At 38.3% G+C, this 20,390-nt stretch overlaps 1 protein-coding gene across 2 annotated transcripts in view; it reads right to left on the minus strand.

Moving 5' to 3' along the window:
- Nucleotides 1-4,724: 4,724 nt before the first annotated feature.
- The window catches only part of ADAMTS5 (ADAM metallopeptidase with thrombospondin type 1 motif 5), a 58,233-nt gene continuing 42,567 nt past the window's right edge, over nt 4,725-20,390 (minus strand). Inside the window, exons 6-9 of one of the 2 annotated variants that reach the window (XM_075910300.2) lie at nt 20,046-20,221; nt 18,905-19,080; nt 15,580-15,620; nt 12,140-12,309 (exon numbers count right to left, since the gene is read on the minus strand). In XM_075910300.2, coding sequence (XP_075766415.1) covers nt 12,290-12,309; nt 15,580-15,620; nt 18,905-19,080; nt 20,046-20,221 — 413 coding nt within the window. In that variant the 3' untranslated portion in view covers nt 12,140-12,289. Of the gene's footprint in view, nt 12,310-15,579; nt 15,621-18,904; nt 19,081-20,045; nt 20,222-20,390 lie in introns of both variants that reach the window. The other variant, XM_006128832.4, reaches the window with a different exon arrangement.

Below are 20,390 nucleotides of genomic sequence, written 5' to 3' on the forward strand. Positions count from 1 at the left end.
TTAGAAATCTAGCAATCCTATATTGAAGACAGAGGGCTATATAGCCTTCTTTTTAAAAATCTCCAGTGACCTTCCAGGCAGTCTGTTCAAGGGTTCTACTCTTTTAACTATTGGGAAGCTTTTTCTGAGATTTAATCTAAATCTGCTATGCTATTGTTTGAACCCATTGCCTCTTGTCCTGCCCTCTGTGATGATAGAACAACTTTTCTCCCTTCTGTTTATGGCAGCATTTCAAGTATTTGAAGACCGCTATCATATCCCCCTTAATTTCTCTTTTCCAAACTAAATATACCCCGTTCCTTCAGCCTTTGCTCCTATGGCTTGCATCCCATCTCTTTAATAATCCTTGACATTCATCTTTGGATCATTTCCAGTTTCTCTGCATCCTTTCTATATATTGGTAACCAAAATAGGACAGAGGAATCCAGCTGAGGCCTAACTAACACTGAGTAGAGCAGTATTATCATCTCCCGTGACCTGCATGCTATGCCTCTGTTAATTCAACCTGAAATTGCATTAACTGTTGTATTTGCATTTTTCCCAACAGCATTGAACTATTGAATCATGTTGAGGTTGTGATCCACTACAACTTCTAGTTCCTTGTCAGCAGTGCTACTGTCAAGCCAGTTCTCTCCCATTCTGTATCTGTGCATTTGTTTTTTCTTCCCTAAGAGTAGCACCTTATGTTTGTCTTTGTTGAATTTCATTTTGTGGCCTAATGCCCAGTTCTTCAATTTATTAAGAGGTCTCATTGAATTTTAGCTCTGTCCTCCAAGTGTTTGCAACCCCTCATAGCATTGTGTCAGCTGCAAATTTGATCAGTATGCTCTTTATTCCTATATCTAGGTTATTAATAAACATGTTAAATAACAACCAGAACCAGAAGGACCCCCACTCAAGACCTCTTTCCAAGAGGACATCATTCCATTAATAGTTACTCGTTATTTGTGGTTGTTTAGGCAATTATGTATCCACTTAATGATGGTTTTGCTGAGCTTGTGTTTCTCCAGTTTACTTATCAGAATGTCATGTGGGTCTATGCCAAAAGCCTTTTGGAAGTCATAGTGTATTATATCCGCTGCATTCCCCCTATCCACCAATAATGTTATCCTGTCAAAGAAAGCAATTAAATTGGCTTGGATGATTTGTTCCTGGTAAATCCATGCTGGCTGCTAGCAATTACCCCTCCATCTTCCAGGTAATCACAAATTGAATGTTTTATACATTTCTCCAGTAGCTTCCCATGTATCTAGGTCCTGCTGATTGGTTTATAGTTCCCTGGATCCTTTTTTCCTTTTCTAATATTTCCTTTTCCTTTTCTACACTAACCTTTCTTTATCTTTCAGGACTTTTCCTGTCATTCATGAGTTTGCAAATATTATTGCCAGTGGCACCAAGGTTTCTTCAGCAAAGTCCTTTGGCACCTTGAGGTGAATAGCACCAGTCCAAAGCAACTTGAATTCATTCAAATTACTTGGAAGACCTCTGATGTATTCTTTACTGATACTGATCTGCATCCCTGCACTTTTATTGTCTATGGTAACTTTGCTAGTCAGGTGGTCATGTGTTATTTTTGGTGAGATGACAGAAGCAAGTTAGGCATTGAGAAGCTCTGCCTTCTTATCATCTTCTATTACCAGTTCACCTTCTCCATTAATCATTGGCTCCACATCATTCCTCATTTAGACATGCTAAAAACTTACAGGAGACATTAGGTTTGCTGTAATAGTCTTTCAGCAGATAGCAGGGAAGTTAAAATTAATATTATCTTATGGGTAGGAGCTAATTTGGCCACCTGTTTGTAGAATGCCTCTTTTTGGCCCCTGATGGTTCATGCATGCCCAGTCCTCTTTTGGGAAGTGGTATGTATAGGTCTGTGACCAAGTCTATGCAACACCTATGAGTCTTGGCATAATGTGGCCTAACAACAAAGTCAATCTGATCACCCTCTCTGTAAGGGTAAGGTGGTCTATTAGTTCATATTCCCACCCTCTCTATTAAGGCAGTGTGGCCTAGCAACCAGACTCAATAGGGAGATTCAATAGTGTTGCCCTCACAATGAGGGCCATGCAGCCATGCTGCAGAATCAGCAAATCTTCCCTCACAATCAGGACTCTGTGGCCTAAAAGCCAAAAGCAATACATCTTCTACTTGTTTAGGTTCCCTAGTCTCTCAACCCTCAGAAACATCACCTACTTGCCCTCTACTAGTGTTTTAGTAATAGTCCTAATATAATACAGTGGACTTGAGCCAATTTGCATTGTTATTCCCTTTAGATGGTTTTCTACAATCATTCCTGTTCAGTGATGTCACAAGCTTTATGGAGCTGGTGTTACAAAAAATATCAATGAAAGGTGTTATTTTCATGTAATGTATATTTTACCAGGGTAACTAAAGGAAAGCAAAGGAGTTGAACATGAATTGACTGGTCCCCATTAAACCAATCAGCGAACCAACCAACCAATTTGTCTTCCCTATTTCTGAAGTCGTGGAAAATAATAGCCATTTTCCCCCTTTGACTTGTGTTAAAATTATTTTTCCAGATTCTGCCTGACACCATCTTTTAGAATGTCCTCTATATTATACATTACTCAACATTTGGCATAAGGAGAATGAGATTATAGTACATGCAGTGTACTTGGTCTTTCTGATTAATTGTGAAACTACTTTAGCATCTTAATGTAGCCAAATTAGTTGCTGTATTTTGAGGTTTCTAAAAAGTTTAAAAAATCAGTTTGGCTAGAATAGTAAAAGTTGATCAAATCTGATTGGTGAGATCACTGGGAAAGAATTTTCTCTCAGCAGATGTAATTATTTATGGTTTCAGAAGAGGTGAAATGTGACATTGCGAAAAGGTGGAAAAAGCATTAAAGGAGATAAATTCCTCTCCCGTTAGAGGATGGTTTCTCTTTGCTATAATGGGATGATGATAAAGTAGGACATTCGAGAAAGTTTGCATTGCTGTTCATGAAGTTTGATATGTGTTCGAATGGCTTTGTGTTCCCAGTAATGACTTTCCCTGAACTATCACAAATACTAGCACTGGAAATGAATATAGACATTGGGGAAAAACAGAGCAGGCCCTCTGAAACCTAATCCACTGGCTTAGTAAGAGTGTAGTTCATTTTGCAGGCAAAAATATTTAATGAATGCTAAACACTCAATTAAATATTAGTACTTGTGGCTCCAAACCTTAGGCACTGGCAGATAGCACAGGAGGTGGGAGAAAAGACAGAAAGTAACTTATTGCTGGCAAGGGCCAATGGCAGATTACTAACCCCCTCGAGCTCTTATGTAGGAAAGATTGTAAAAGCCACATTGTAGCCCAGTATTTCCAATGGACTGATTGTAGCTACTGTTGGTATAGTAAGTTTGATCACCTAACAACCATATCTAATTTACATCTGTGTTATGTATCAGATTTTGTAAAACTATTTCTGTGTTTGTCTTTTCATACTTATTATTTATTAAATATAAGAATGCTAAACCACTAAACTGGATTCTCACAGGTACAAACAATGCAGAGGCCCCTCGGTTTAAATGAAAAACAGACCCACACTCAAATAATTTAGGTTCGGTACAACACGTGCTGCAAAATCTAAAGTGCGTAGGAATGTTACAATCAATATAAATATATAAGCATGCTGTTCGCAGTTGAAAACTCATGTAGCTTTAGGGAAAGGGAACCAAAAACCAATTTAGTTTCACTAAAGGAACTGTAGTAACCGAGGTAAGAAAACCAACAGAAGTTTGATTTTTTTAAAAATTGCAGTTTTAATAAATAGCAACACAGCTGTTGGGTTTAAAAAAATAGCTTGATATTGGCCCTTTAATTGCCAGTACAAGGCTAAATTCTATGAAGTGTCACTACATCAGTACTCCAATGACAGAGATATTAGTGTTTTCTTTCCTTTTTGCGTATACCAGGGCTACTTAACTTTGAAAGCCCTGTGGGCCACAATGATATTCCCTGCACATGCCGAGGACCGCAACTTAAGTGTGGTTGCATATACATGCAAATATATATGTGCAAATATATGCAAATCGCTTTTTTCACACTGACGGGCATGAAAACAAAGATTAAGGCAAGACTACATAACACATAGGCCTCATTAAAGTCAGTTCTGCTTATATTAATAAAATGCAACAGTTATCCAATTTCCACCCATATGCCAGCACTTTTAATGAGCAACGACAGTCCAGGAATTTAACTACTCAAACGCATATCCACAGAAGATCATTATATTGATTACTTTTTTGTTTTGGCTACCACTCACGGGCCATGTGTTGAGTCCTGCGTAGACACAAACCGCACCAGGGACCACAAACAAACAGGCCACAAGGAAGCCTAATCCAAACTACCTACTCCGTGCCGCGTGTAGCCGTGGGCATGGAGTCCTAACTAGCGGGGATTTAAAAATGGCGGCGCCCGGCAAGATGCAAATGAAGCCCGGGAAATTCAAATCCCGGGCTTCATTTGCAAGTTCGGTTGAACTAGGGTGGTAGTGTAGACATACCCTCATTGTGAATAAACACATAGGTGTTTCCATTTTTCACAGCACACATAAAGACTACTATGGAAGACCCATAAGCCTAACAAGACAAATGTATGGTGTTTACATGTAGAAGAAATGCATGCTTTGTCTTCTGGATAAGGTCAACCTTTTTTAGCTTGTACATCTTTGTGATACAACTGGAAAATAACAGTCCACAGACGTAACATATAGAATGACTATCTGAATCTATGATACAGTTTATATTTATTAATTTATCTGAAACCACAGAATTGAGTGTTTTAAAATTACAGCTGGTAAATTATACACAGGGAATAGTACATTGGCAAAGTATTGTCTGGGTACAGTACAGATCTGATACAATGAAGTTCAAACAGATTATTTTATGGTGTAAACTGGTTGACATGGTAGTGCGCTATTTAGTTAATTCACTTTGATTAGTCATTTATTAAACAAAAAAAAGTAACATTCGTAGTTTCCCAAAAGGAACAACAAACTGTGTAATGACTACCAAATATGTCACCTTGGTACAGTTTTTTAAGAGACATGTGAAATAAATTGCAGACAATAAATTGGTGCATTTCTCCTAGTTTTCCCTACAACTCCTCTGATTTTGGTCCTACTTGACTTTATGTATATGACCTTATGCTAGAACTGAAATTGATTATTAAACAGCGTCCCAAAAACATTTAGATTCCACATATTTCCTGTGTCTCATGCAACATTAGTAATCTACATTTGCATGACTTTCACTGAGTAATGCTTCAATGATGAACAGTGTTCACTGCATACTGCAACACATTTTATATGTCAAATTGTGCAAACCAGTTTATGATACACTATGAGAAATGTTCCACTTAGTTACAATAGTATAAACACTGTGAAGTCGAATCATTCTACAAAGTTACTCTAGATCTATATTGGTGTAACAACCCAGAATTCGACCATGTATTTGTGAATATACTGCAGACCCAAATACTTGTCCATATATACAAAATGTATACAGATACCTAATTGTTGAATGTTGAATATATAAGATTTCAGCTGATATATACAGAAGTATTTTTAATGTCTTGATGGCTATTGTAAATATCTATGTTAAGGAGAAACAACGGTGTGTTTTTTTGTTTTGTTTTTGACATTAAATGCTGCACTAGATAGAGAAGCAGGGCAACAAATGTGCCAAGACATCTAGAAGAAATACTGAGTGCCAGGAAACAAGTTCTGATTTTATTCACCTAGAAGACTGTTATTTTAGTTGGATTCTTCCAAGGCTTATGTATCACCATCCAAAACTTGCATTTGCAAATGTAAAGGGCCAGATCCTGGAGCTACGTCAATTAACTCCAGTTGAAGATCTGTCTGACAATTTTTCTTATGCTAAGAATCACTACATTGAAAATCGAAATAGCTGAAGGGACAGTTAATAGAGTCGACAAGCGTAAACATTAGCAAACATATCCAAAGTTACTGACAAATGTGTAGAGTTCCAAACTAGAGAACAAGCCTTGTAAAAATAAGCCAATATTGTGTGCACTAGTAGGGATGGCAATAGACAAACAACTGCTCCCTTAGGAATGATCCTAGTCACATATATTAATGCATAGACATATGTTGGCAACTATTTATGAACTATGCACGCTATCTCAGGCATGTGCCAAAAATAAATTCCCTGTTTCAGCCACAAGCTGCAGTCCTCACTGAGAGAACGTTGAAGAGTTTGGCTATATCAATATAGCAAGGTGCTCTTGGCACCTACCATTTCTTTGCAGAGGATAACGTGTAATTTTTCTTATCAGTCTAAATAAGAGGAGAACCATTAGGGGGAAAAGTTTGTGCAGTAGAACAAAATTATTCTCTTTCCCTACAGTTCTATTTTTGGGTCTAATTTAAAACTGCGGAAGTCAATGAACATTGACATCACTGGGCTTTGGATCAGGTTTTAAGTGAGTGAAAATTGTGCACACTATATAAGTGATACACACCTGAATAATCTGACCCAGGTTGTTTGCTTTGTGTGGTATTCGCATTACACTGGAGTGATGAGAAGGTTATTTTACATTGCTCAATACATGGTTGCAGAGATGCTGTAAGTTTGCTTACACTGCAAATTTATCCTCAAATAGAGCCCAAATCCAACTCCCATTGACTTCAACAGGAGGTGAATCAGACAAGAAGTGGAAGCAATGAGGGCTCAGTCTTTTTTCAAGGAGACATGGTGGGCTTTTTGGCACATGCACATTTATATGTCTTTTTTGTGTGTGTCTTTATCATGTCCAACATAGTACGGATAGCTAGAAAATAATATGCAGCAAGTGCAGCAAGTGTTTCTAGGCGGCTTTTCATTATATCTGATAATGGGAAGATAGTATTGAAATACTTGTGCTGATATGATGTCACTACAAGTCATTACAAATCAAATTTTACAGTGCTAGGGTATATTTTCTAAAAGGCACAAAGGAAGAATTTTTCATAGTGTCCCCATTAACATACAAGCAGTTGCATGACTCACACACCATTTTGACAACTCATGACAAATTTCACTGTTGGAAGCACATACATTCATTATGGATCTGCTCCTGCTTCCATTGAATTAATTGATTGGTCAATGATAAGGGTATTTAATATAATCTTTATGCGTGCATCTGAAATTAGAATCTGGCATTTAGTGACTTTTCGGTCAATGGGATCTACAATTTGGCAGTTGTGAGACTTTAGAAGCACATTAGGGTTAAGAGCTTTGCGCCCTATGTGTCAAAAATTAAAATTAATAACTTCTTTTGGAATGGAAAAAGCTGGTAGCAGAAAATGAATGTACATATATACAGGGTGAGTGCGTATGTGTATACACATACCTACTTCATGCAGAAAACTTTCTTTAAAGAAAAACAGCCAAACAAAACAAACAAAACTCAAAAGCAACCAGTGCTGCACATCATGTAAACTCACAAAGTGTACTTTCCACACCAATATAAAGCATAAATAAAAAGAAAAGAAAAGATGATAGCAAAACATTTTAAATATAGAATTTGCACAATTGGTAATTTTGTTAAATAAGAATAAATAAATTCATTACATCCATTCACATACCAGTTGTAAAAATAATAAATTATTTATTTCTTTTCAGTGCTGTGTTGCTTTTTTTACATTTGCGATTAACCCCCAAAACTCCCTCCCTTCCCCCTGCCCTATTGGATAAAACTGTTTCCACAGGAAGGTGACTAAACTGAATTTCTTGTCCATAGTCAGGCCAACCGTGATAACCTTTGTCATAGTTAGGATAATTCTTCTAAGAATGTTATGACTTACTTTAGACACACCAAGTAATAGTAATGCATGTGGAAGACAATGGAACTACATCCTAATACATCAGCTGTGAATTTAGCACTGGAGTTGCTAAAATAATTTAGAATTGGAGTTGCTAAAAGAATTTAGCATTAGAGTTGCTTACGTGTTTTATTTCCATACAGAGAAAATTACTTTGGATTTTTGAATTGGGCTTCCATTTCTAGAAGCATTTTCTGAGTCATTTTCATAGGGAGGGGTTGAAATGGGCATTGTAGCAGAAAAAAGCAGCTAAAAGGAGGGTGTAATATAAAGCAGGCACTTACCTTATTTTATACCCTCCTGTTAGTTGCTTTTCTTCTATGTCACCCTTGGGTCCTCCAGTGTGTAAGTTACATTTGGTTTGTATATTCACTAAATGCTAAACTGATGCAATTTATATTCTTTTCCTGTGTTCTTGTCAACTTACTCCTGATATGTAACTTAAACTACTAGTTATATCAATACAAGATTTGGCCTGGAGACTTATAAGGACATTGCTCCTCCCTCTCCTGCACCTGAGTAGTCCACCTTCACTTCACAAGTGTCCTCTAGCACACTCCTTTTACTGTGAAAGGTTGCTTCTCCCTAGGGAACAAATTCATCTCCGGTCTAAAGTCACTGATTTCAAGTGTCTTGGAACACTTGTTCATGATGCAGCTGTGGGGAGAGACAGGGAACATTCCATACACACACACATACACAAAGAGAAATCTCACTCGTCTGGGACCATTTCTAGCAATAAGGCCACGCTACTCAGACAATAGAAATTCATCTCACATCTAGTGACATGCCCAGCACATTCAGCTGTCAAACATTGTAGAAAATGTTTTGTTTCTATCAGTATAATTAATATATTTACAAGAATTTAATCAGAGTCTGAACCAAAGACCACTGAAGACAGTGAGCTTTGGATCAGTCCCAGTGTGAGATGGCTAGGGATGTTAAATTTAGATTAATCAACTAATCAAGTAGTTGATGGAATTTCCATCAACTACTTGATTAGTCGATAAGGAGCGGGGCGGGGCGGGGCGCTCACTATTCCTGCTGCGCCTCTGCTTTTTAAATGGGGCAAAAGCCACCTGCGGCAGAAGAGCAGTGGGGACACAAGCAGTCCCTGCTTGCCTAGGGTTCCGCCTCTCCCTTTGAAATGCAGCAGGAGCCCCTGCTGCATTTCAAAGGGAGAGAACCGGACCAGTGCAAGTGGGGACTGCTTTAATGCCCGCTTTCACTGTGCCCCTTTGCGCCTGTACTTCCCCTGCCCCTTCCATGGAGATGGCACTGGGGAGAACCTGCTTTTAAACCGGCTCTCCCCAGAACCAGCTCCTGATTCCCCCCTTGCTGCCTCTCTCTGATAGACCACACTACTTGACTACACAATAAGCATATGCTTATCAGGTAGTCGACTAGTCAACTAGTCGCGTACATACCTAGAGATGGCTGTGTACTCCTTCCTCAAATTTTCTCTGTAACTACAAAGGAATCAGCTCTTGAACATTAGTTCGAAGTTCTGAGGTTCCAGGTTCCCACATTCCACACTTGGTTGCATAATTTAATGTATTTGGCTATCTTGATAAGGTGCTATATGAGTTAGAAAAGCTAATTTTAGTTAAAGGATGGTTGACGGTGAATATTCACTATTTGGTTTGTTCTGATAGATACTTGTTAGACAATAACTCTACAAAAAGAATACATTAGATCTAAGAATGCTTTACATTTAGAAACCTTTGTGGTTTCCTTTTCTGGAATTTGTAGAACATCTAAAAAAGTTTACTCATCACTGTTCAAAATATGCATGGGGCATATCAAAATATAATTCAAATGCACATTTTGTCTTCACAAGTAATGCAATTTTAGAAGTGACACTGTGACACTGCAGGCATAATCTTTCCTTGTAATGAACAGAGATGACAAGTTTGGATATGAACAGTCCAAAAGTTTGGGGATTTCCAGTGTCTGTTTCAATTAATTTCATTCAACTTAGCATAAGAATTCTCAAAAAGAAAATCAATATTTTTGTCTAGGACCATAAGTCCATACTAATCTTGACAATAGTAGTTTGTCTCAATGTTTAGTGACACCCTCAACACATTCAGTTGTCACACATTAGCATGTCCTGTTTCTATCAGTATATTTAATATATTGCACAAGAGTGGACATTTCTCCAAGTCCCAAATGTACAGCTTGTAGTAATTTGCTATTTGGAAATGGCTATCTGCTTTCTAGGCATCATAGTGCCCAAAATATGCTTGAGCCAGCCTGAAGGGAAATTTCTCTTTTGGGCTTTGCAAACAAGCCCGTTTCCTTTAATGAATTCCTGGTGACTTCTAAGGCTGAGATTTTCAAAACAGCCTAAGTGCTGTTTCATGTGCCCTCAGTGTCTAAGGCTCTTTTGAAAATCCTGCCCTAAAATACAGACAGCTAATTGCATACATTCAGATCATGTGGACGAACTGGCAGATAAACTATGGGGTCAGAATTAATTTGGGTCTAATCTAGGTTCTATTAGGTGCATCAACAGGTTTATGTAAACTTTAGGAAGGTTTATTCTTTTGGGGACTTTGGATCAAAAGAAAGGACTTCAACGGGCCTTGGATCAGTCCACTATCTGTTACTTGCCTACAGTGAAATGGTCTTGTGCAGTGGCAGATCTTCTGTTAGATAACAGTGGGATTGGGAAAGAGTTACTGAAAAACATTAAGAGCTATTACCTATTCTGTGGAAACAGTCTTAATGAGATTGGTTATATCCACCACATCCTGACGTGGTTTAACTTCCCTGTGACCCTTAATCCTTCAAAATATGCAAGGTGTACACAATGTGAATGACTTCTACAATGTTTTAAAACACAATGAAACCAACTAATTTTTTTTAACAAACTTCTGCTGGTAATATGGATACCAGAGTTAGATATGATGGACAAAACACTGTTCAAATCCTATTAATTGCTTGCTGTGTTTTTTGACCTTTTATAGTTTGTTCAGTAGAAGTAGGTACATTACACATTGTTAGATTTCACATGGAAGCCACAGAAAAAACAACAGAGAAAGCAGCTGAGAATAGTCTCAAAATATCTGAGTTATGTGAACTGTAATTTCTGGTTCTATAACTTGCTTCTACAAAATAATATATGCCTTTCTTTTATTTAAAGGCTCAGACTAGCAGCTACTGTTCATCTGCATGGCTGCTAAGATGCTCCCCCTGTAAGAATTTCTTGGAGGAAGAGCATTGTTTATTACACAATTAAGTTTTGCTGTCAGGAAATTCCTAGTATGAAAATTCATTTCCTGTTGTCAGAAAAAAATGTAACAACTCTTAAAAACAACAGCAAGGTCTTCGTTTTCCAGTAAAACATCCACAGCCATTTCTGAAAAATGGAAGAGGTCCACTATGGCTGCAGACATACTTTGGTCAATCACTTTGCTTATAGAAAGATTGGTTTTTTTTAATTAGTAGAACCAAGTGATATAAAGTGACATACCACCGGGAAGATATTTATAAACAGTATAAAATAAGCTACTGTGGTATCATGGCTAAGTATGACAAAGTTGTCTAAGGACATACTGTATTAGAGGTAGGTGAAAAAGGGGAGATGATTCTGTAACCGTCAAATATCCCATGATTGTCCGTCCATTCATGGTTTTTCTTCTTCCTTTTTTGCAGACACAGAGGGCTTATAACAATTCTAATGTTTCATTTCTGCGACATACTAAGATCACCCCACTGTCACATAGAGCAGTGCACAACTTCATTTGGTCCAAATAGGCAGATTCTGCCCATAACTTGAGACTGTATGCAAGTACATTGAAGCCTTGGCTTCTGTCTATCTAGGTAGACCTAATACTAGTATGTCAACAATGGCTTACTGAGACCTCTTTTTAAGAAGATCATAACCACAGGTTAACATTTCTTTAGTAAGCACTGCTTAAATGCTGATGGTCTCTGAGAAAGAAGACATCCTTTAGCTAGTTTTCCATGCCCATCTTGGCACTGGACAGTCCTGGTGTGCCATCCTGTGTCACATGTTCGAGAACAAGAAAGCCAGGGTCCAGTCACCCACTGTAGTTGTGTGTGGTGTGGTGTTACTTTATTACTGTTGCCACTGCTTGTGACATAGTTAGTCATTTGTGTTTGCTTCTTTGGCACAAAGAAACTGTAACGGACATCCACTGCTTTAGTTGGGTCAGTTGCAAGAATCTGGACTATAAGAATCTCCTTTGTGGCAGAATGTCCCATTGCATGCAAAAAATCATCCTTATGACTCCAGCCACTATAGTTCATCATAGTTCCATTGAGGTCAATGATTGTTTCTGAAGTGGAGATCATGTATTTTCCATTGACAAGATACTCACCATTTTTCCTCTTCAGGGCCAGGTAAGCTGTGAACCTGTTCTGGTCTTTTGCCTTGAACTGCCGGACTTTGATGTGAGTGGCTCCTACAGGTATTTTCACTATATCCGTGTAGCCCTTACTGCAAGGAGAAAAGGCACATATGAAATAACTAGTAATAGACATGCTCTGAGGGCCTAATTCAAAACTCACTGAAGTCAACTGTTGACTTCAATAAGTTGACTCCAACTGTTGACTTCAGTGGGTTTTGAATCAGGCCTTGCAAGCATTCAGCTTGAGGCCCATCTCACACTGATGCTAACCAATTAATTTGTAACATGTTGTTCATTATATATTTTTAAATTTTATTGTTAAGTCCTTGAAAAAACAGTTCCTTCAAATGACTTAATCTTTGTGGTTTCAGTAGTAATTTTATACAAGTTGGATTCAAGAAGAATGAATGATAACTCACAGTTTATGCACATCAAACTTGTATATTTGAGCATAGGATGGGAGATATGAAATTGGAAGCACATTAGGTCTGCTAAGAAAAGCAAAAACCTAGATTTTGGGCAGCAAGTAGCCACCTCCTACAGCTGACTCTTGGTAGCAGTCCTCACTCCCCATACAGAGCACCTATCCTATTCACCCTCCTACCCCTGACACCCTAATCATCCCTTGCTGCCTGATTCCCCCACTGCCCATGCACAGTACCTCAGCTCCACTCCCATTCAAATCAAGTTTCTGACACCTCTGTATGCACTAGTTACAGCTGTTTAATACTGCCTTTGCTATAATGATGATTAAGGAAACAGCGAGCAAGATAATAGCTGGATAAGGTACCTTGGGAACATTTAAAAATAATCTTGATCACCAAGAAAAAAATTTGTTTCCTTTGAAAACTTCATAAAGCTAAAGATTAATTGCATAATATCCAATGAAAGATATGGCCAAATGCTTAATTCAAATAAATACAGCATCTTTACTTCATTTATTGACCACTACTTGTAAGGTATCTTCTTTCAATTCAGATTTAGAAAGGGATGCTTACTTCTTATAGTTAAGGTCACAAGCATTCAAAACTGTAGGCTCTCTAAAATATAATTTCTCAAGAGGCATATAGTATATCTGAAGAAATAATAAATATATCATTATAAACTACCAGCTGGACTGCTGATATATTTGTTTTCATTTATAAATCTCTGTCATATAAGTTGATGCTGGAAGTATCACATTTGTGTTTGAAAAGGTTAGTTTAATATCTTTTTACAGTAAAAGGAAGGGACCATGAGAAAACACGATAAAAATATAAAAAAATTAAAAGGTCTCTCTGTGAGCGAGGTTGCTATGTTTGTGAAATTTAAATATTTCTGTAAAGATTAAGTAACTGTGCTCCTCTAGCTTAAGGACTTGGAAAAACAACAAGGAGTCCTATGGCACCTTAGGCTACGTCTAGATTGCATCCCTCTGTCGACAAAAGGATGCAAATCAAGAACGTTGAAATTGCTAATGAAGTAGGGATTTAAATATCTTGCGCTTCATTAGCATAAACGTGGCCGCCACTTTTTTCTGACACGGAGCTTTTTTGAAAAAAAAATGGTAGTCTAGATGTGGATCTGTTGAAAACAAACCCTTTTTTCGACATATCCTGTATTCCTCAAAAAATGAGGTTTACAGGATCTGTCGAAAAAGGGTTTATTATTGACAGATCCACGTCTAGACTGCCATTTTTTTCAAAAAAGCTCTGTGTCAAAAAAAAAGCAGTGGCCATATTTATGCTAATGAAGTGCAGGATATTTAAATCCCTGCTTCATTAGCAATTTCGACATGCCTAATCTACATTTCTCTGTCAACAGAGAGGTGTAGTCTAGACACACCCAAAGAGATTAACAGATTGATAAGGGCATAAGCTTTCGTGGGTGAAACCCACTTCATCATTAGAATTGGAATGGAAATTACAGAGGCAGGGGTATATATTTATAGATAATAGCATAACAAAGGAAGCCAGTTACTTATCAAGGTTAGGTCCAGTGTTAATAAGGCTAATTCAGTCAGAGTAGATGTGGCTCACTCACAGCAGATGAGGAGGAGGTGTGAATAGCAAAAGAGAAGAAATTGCCTTTGCAGTGAAATAACCAATCTAAATCCTTATTCAGTCCTATTTTGATTGTATTTAATTTGCAAATAAACTGCAGTTTGCTGTTTCTCTTTGTAATATGGTTCTGAAGTATTTTTGTAGGATGGCTACTTTAAAATCCATCACTGAATTACAAACAGGAGGCTGCCATGCAACTCTCCAACATCACATTCTACAGGCCACAATGCTCTGATCCCACTGAGGAACACCAAAAGAAACACCATCTGCTCCAGAAACTCCCTGCAATACCACAGAGTCAAATTTATGTAGACACACCCCTACAGGACCAACCAAGAGAATTCTATTTGTTATGCAAGAGCCATAAACCTGGAAATCCCATTATCTCAGACATTGGCACCCTTACAGCAGGGCTGTCTGGCTATGTGGACTCTTTCCTCAGACCCTATGCTACCTGCACTCCTAGCTATCTTTGAGACACCAATAACTCCCCGAGGAAACTACAGTGTATTAGTAGTCTTCCTGATAACTCCATCCTGGCCACCATGGATACAAAAGTCTCTATACCAATATTCCACATGACAATGGACTACAGGCTATCAAGATCAGTATCCTTGAAGAGGCCATGGAACATTTGGTGGCTAAGTTATGTGACTTTGTACTCATCCACAATCATTTCCGACTTGGGGACAATTTATACCTCTAAGTCAGCAGCACTTCTATCGGTAATTCCACAGTATGCCAATCTTTTTATGGCTGACCTAAACCAATGTTTCCTCAGCTCTCGTCCTTTAGCACACCTCCTCTACTTATGTTATGTTGATGACATCTTCATATGGACCAATGGGAAGGAGACCACTGAAGAGTTCCACCGCGATTTCAACAATTTTCACCATACCATAAACCTCAGCCTGTACAAATCAGTCACTTTCTGAAGACTACAGAACAAATAAATGATGGTTTCATAAACACTGCCATATTCTGGAAAACTACTGACAGCTACTCTTACCAACATGCTTCTAGCTTCCATCCTGGAGACATTGCACAATCCATTGATACAACCGGATATACTCCAATCCCTTAGATAGACAAACACCTACAAATCTTTATCAAGCACTCTTAAAATTAAAGTACCCACCTGGGGAAGTGAAGAAACAGATTGACAGAGCCAGATGAGTACTCAGAAGTCACCTACTACAGGACAGGCCCAACAAGGAAAGTAATAGAACACTATTGGTCGTTACCTACAGCTCCTAGATAAAACCGGTCCAATGCATCACTGACAATCTATCCTGGAAAATGATCCCTCAATCTCACCTTGAGATAGGCCAGTCCTCATGTATCGACAGCCTCCCAACCTGAAACAAATACACAACGGCAGCCACACATCACACCACAGAAACACTTACCCAGGTTCCTACCCCCTGAAACAAACCCTGTTGCCAATGCTGTCCAAACAAGTGGCTTCATCACAGAACCTAACCACAATATTAGGAGCTCATCTACCTACACATTCAGGGTATGTCTACACTACCCTCCTAGTTCGAACTAGGAGGGTAATGTAGGCATACCGCACTTGCAAATGAAGCCCGGGATTTGAATTTCCCGGGCTTCATTTGCATAAACTGGGCGCCGCCATTTTTAAATCCCTGCTCGTTCAAGCCCCGTGCCGCGCGGCTACACGCGGCACGAACTAGGTAGTTCGGACTAGGCTTCCTAGTCTGAACTACCGTTACTCCTCGTGGAATGAGGAGTAACGGTAGTTCGGACTAGGAAGCTAGTTCGAACTAGCGGGGTAGTGTAGACATACCCCCACTAAGGTGTTATATTCCATCAGGTGCCAGCAATGCCCCTCCACCATGTATAGTGGCCAAATCAGACATTCTCCGTGACAAAGGATAAATGAATAGAAATCAAGAAAGGTAATATACAAAAACCTTTAGAAGAACACTTTAACCCCTCTGGACATTCAGTAAGCCTTAATCTATAGTAGGGACTTATTTCGAAATAACCCCCCTTGTTTCAGAATCATAAGCAGAGCATCCACACTACCAAAATCTTTATTTTGAAATAATGGTCTGGTTATCTGCTGCTGCTATTTTGAAATAACTACTCCCAAGAGTAATTTGAAGTAATTACTTCCCAGTGCTTCCAGGGGCTCTAAGTCAAGGTAGCGCATCTACAATAACGAAGCCTGACTCCGACTAATTTCGAGGCTCTCCCATAGTGGGGACACGCTATTTGGTTTTTGTTATTTCAGGAGTTATTAATTCAAATTTAGTTATCTCAAAATAATTTCCTAGTGTAGACATACCCTCATGGATTTAAAAGTAGCCAGCCTTCTTCAATCTTGAAAGCCAGATTACAAAGGGAAACAGCAGAACTGCAATTCATTTGCAAATTTAATACAACTGAATTAGAACTGAAAAAGGATTTAGACTGGTTATTTCACTACAAAGGCAATTTCCCCTCTCTTGGTATTCGCACCTCCCCATCAGTGGCTGTGAGTGCTCATCTATATCTATATCTATATCTATATCTATATCTATATCTATATCTATGCCCCTGCCTCTATAATTTCCACACCAATTCATCTGATGAAGTGGGTTTTATTCATGAAAGCTTATGCACTAATAAATCTGTTAGGGCATGTCTACACTACAGTGTTATTTGTCTACACACAAAATGCATTTCGAAATAGCTTTTTGCTATTTTGAAATAGCGCATCCACACTGATTGGACGCTGAATCACATTTAAGGCCAGCCGGAACTGCTTCTGGCGGGGCATCAGGTCAGAAGTTACCTTGTGGCCAGGGCGGCCAGCAGGGTACCCTGAGAAGGGCTGGAGGCCCCCTATTTCGAAATAAGTGTCTACACAGCGCTTATTTTGAAATAGCAATTTCAAAATTGGCGCTATTCCTCATGGAATGAGGTTTACCAATTTCGAAATAAGCCCTCCGCTATTTCGAATTAATTTCTAAATAACAGTTGGCTTGTGTAGATGCTAGGAAAGTTATTTCGAAATAACGGCTGCTATTTCGAAATAACTTTTCTGTGTAGACATACCCTAACTCTTTAAGGTGCCAAAGGACTACTTCTTGTTTTTGCAGATACAGACTAACATGGCTACCCCTCTGAGACTTAAGGACATGTGTTAGTCCATTGTTTTGTTGGAATAATTAATGGTTAAACTTGAGTTACAGTGCCAGGAATAATGCAGTACAGATAAAGTCAATGTACTGAAGTATTCAGCACTGCAGGAAATATTTACATAAAATACATTACATATTTACATAAAATACATATCCAAAAAGCTGCACTAAAATAATGTTATTAAGGTTACAAAGTCAAGAGTGAAAAAGTTAGGAAATGTCAGAATTAAGGTTCCTCATAGAAAAAACAGTATGTGATCATGTAATTAAAGACTGTATGATAATTCAAAGACATGACATTATACATATAGCCTCAATTCCGGCATTTTCTCAATTCCGAGAGCTGACTTTGCAACCTTAAAACTCTTTAACATTTTTAAAACCCTAGAGCACTACATAAAATGAATAAAAATGCATAAACAAATTTTATTATGTGAAATTACTATAACTGGAATTATTAGGTAAATTTAATATACGGGATGTTACTGTTTCCCTTATAAATACAAAAACAACTGCCACTGTTTTACTGCGAAGGATATACTGATTGGACAGAAACTTATTATACCATTAAGATGAGTAATAATTCTGGGTTTTTTTGTGACAAAGAGATTTTTTTAACGGAGTGTTTTCTTTTAAATTAACTATTGTAATTGTGATGGTGGTAAAACTTCTGATCAACAAGTCGTAAATAGTTTTAATTGAATAAAAATCCATCTTTGGTGGTCAGCATTAATCATAACTGCTAAGCTGCTTGGGAAATAAGTGTACGAAAGTTTGACTGTTTTGGTATTCATGGGTAGAGTGTGATATACAGACAATAAGATATTGAAGCCAATATGCTTGATTTGAGCAAATGGTTATAGAAAGATGTAATTTGCAACCTTGCCTCTAGACTTCAAGCGACTGCATCTAACCTAGCGAGAGACAGTATTAAACACATTTTGTGACTCCACAGGACCCTAACAAGCACAGGCCACCTGGAAAATGCACCATATCAGTGTTTCACCTGACTGCTTCAGCTCCAAGCCTTTCTGATTGATCCCCCATATTCTATATGACACTATCTTGGCTCCAGGCCATCAGTGATTGCAGGGGGGTTGCAAAACTATGCCATTACTCTGGGCAGACTTTCCATTGGTAGGACTGGAGCCTAGGTTCATATCCGAATCTCAGATGGGATTTGGGGGCAATATTTTTCTCTGATTATTACCTACCCCACATAGAGTTAGGAAACTTGTTTTAAACAGTTGGGAACAGCAGGAAAACTTAAGAAAGGCATCTGTCTGGGATGTCTTATATGAATGAAATTAATGAATAGAAATCTGGCACCCAGTCTGACTTGTGCTTTTACAAGGTTTTACGAGCGGCACTTCTACTTTTGACTTAGACATGCCTACTCAGCAAACTTCATTTGTATCTATGGTTATAAAAACCCACCAATAATTCTGCTTGCACAAAAGGGTACATTTATTTCCATCCAAGATTATTACCTCTTTTTATTAAACGTTCCCATGACTTTTGTGCAACTGGAATTGTCTCCTCCACACACCCCACATTTGTCATACTGGAGCTTTGAACCGATGATGCCATCGCAACCAGTTCGAATGCACTTTCCCCGGACACATACAGAATTACTGTATGGCCTACATTCAGTTCCATCCGTCACCTGGGGAATTAAGTCTTTGTTAGTTAAATCTGCAAAGAAAAAAATTGCTTTTTTTGTATTTGATTGGCAAACATTGCTGTTTCTTTAGTTCAGTCATCCTACTGTGAGTTATCCAAAGCTGTATTATAAAGGGGCAGTTACTCATTGTGTTTTTAATAGTACCTACTGCATGTGTAAATTCTAGTTCTTTTCCACCTGTTTGGCATTTGGCGTGATGATTAACAGAATACAGTTCCTATTCTGATATCCAGGTCTGCTGTATCTCAACTCTAAGGGCACTGAAGTAGCAGACACATGAACAAAGGGGCCATGGGCATCTGACATATGGCTCTTTTGTTAACCCTAAGGCACTAAAGCAGAAGTTCTGTTTATAATGATGAATTTATTAACAGCAATACTTGGCATTTAGAGACTGTTTTTCATCAGACCATCTCAAAGTACTTTATAGATTTGAATCAATGAAGACTCATAACGTCTAAAAGAAGAAAGGCACATAACTAAAGATATACAGGAATCACTTCACTCTTGATTCTACCATGTCTGAAATAATTAATTCTGACTATATATAGGTCACATAAGAGACCACTAGCTTTAAGTGAGCTTCTCCAGATTCCACATATCAGTGCAGCTTGGATCAAAATGTATATGTTTATAGACATACACAGCAATTTCTTTTAACCAGAAAGATCCCAAAGAGCACTGTTGACACTAAATATAGAAACCTTTTAACCTACTACTGATGTGGAACTAGGACTGCCTGCATTAGCAAACACAATTTCATGTGCATCCACATGTTTAGATGTGGAGAACTGTGTCTAATTTTAGAGGTCAATTCTGACCCTAAAATTCTGGCTAAAAGTTTTCTACTTAAACAAAAGGTGTTCTTCTCGGTACCGCTTAGATACAGAGCTTTTCAAAATACCCTTCAGAACCTAGAACAGAAATTGATACTGAAGGTACATTACCTTTTGAGAGAACACAACGTAGTAACCCGTCCCTTTGGCTCGGCAGGTGAGCTTGCATACATCTCCGGGAAGCACTCCAGCGTATTTAGGGACCCATTCAACAAACGTTTTGACACCCTTTGTGTCAGACTGATAGCCATTTCTCGCTTCACACTGTTCTTGTCGAAAGGCTTTAGCTGGAGAATTATCATTCATCTCATTAGTGTTTATTTTAGGATATACTGCAAGTGTCAGTATGTACAGCTACCTTCTTTGGTCATGTTTCATTCACACCATTCCTCCTCCTTGTCCTGGCACCTGTTAATGGCCTTTGCAAAATCCCCTGAATCTTTTATTTTGGCAATG

Source organism: Pelodiscus sinensis, chromosome 1, assembly GCF_052426305.1.
Source record: "Pelodiscus sinensis isolate ZL-2025 chromosome 1, ASM5242630v1, whole genome shotgun sequence".
Taxonomy (NCBI): Eukaryota; Metazoa; Chordata; order Testudines; family Trionychidae; genus Pelodiscus; species Pelodiscus sinensis.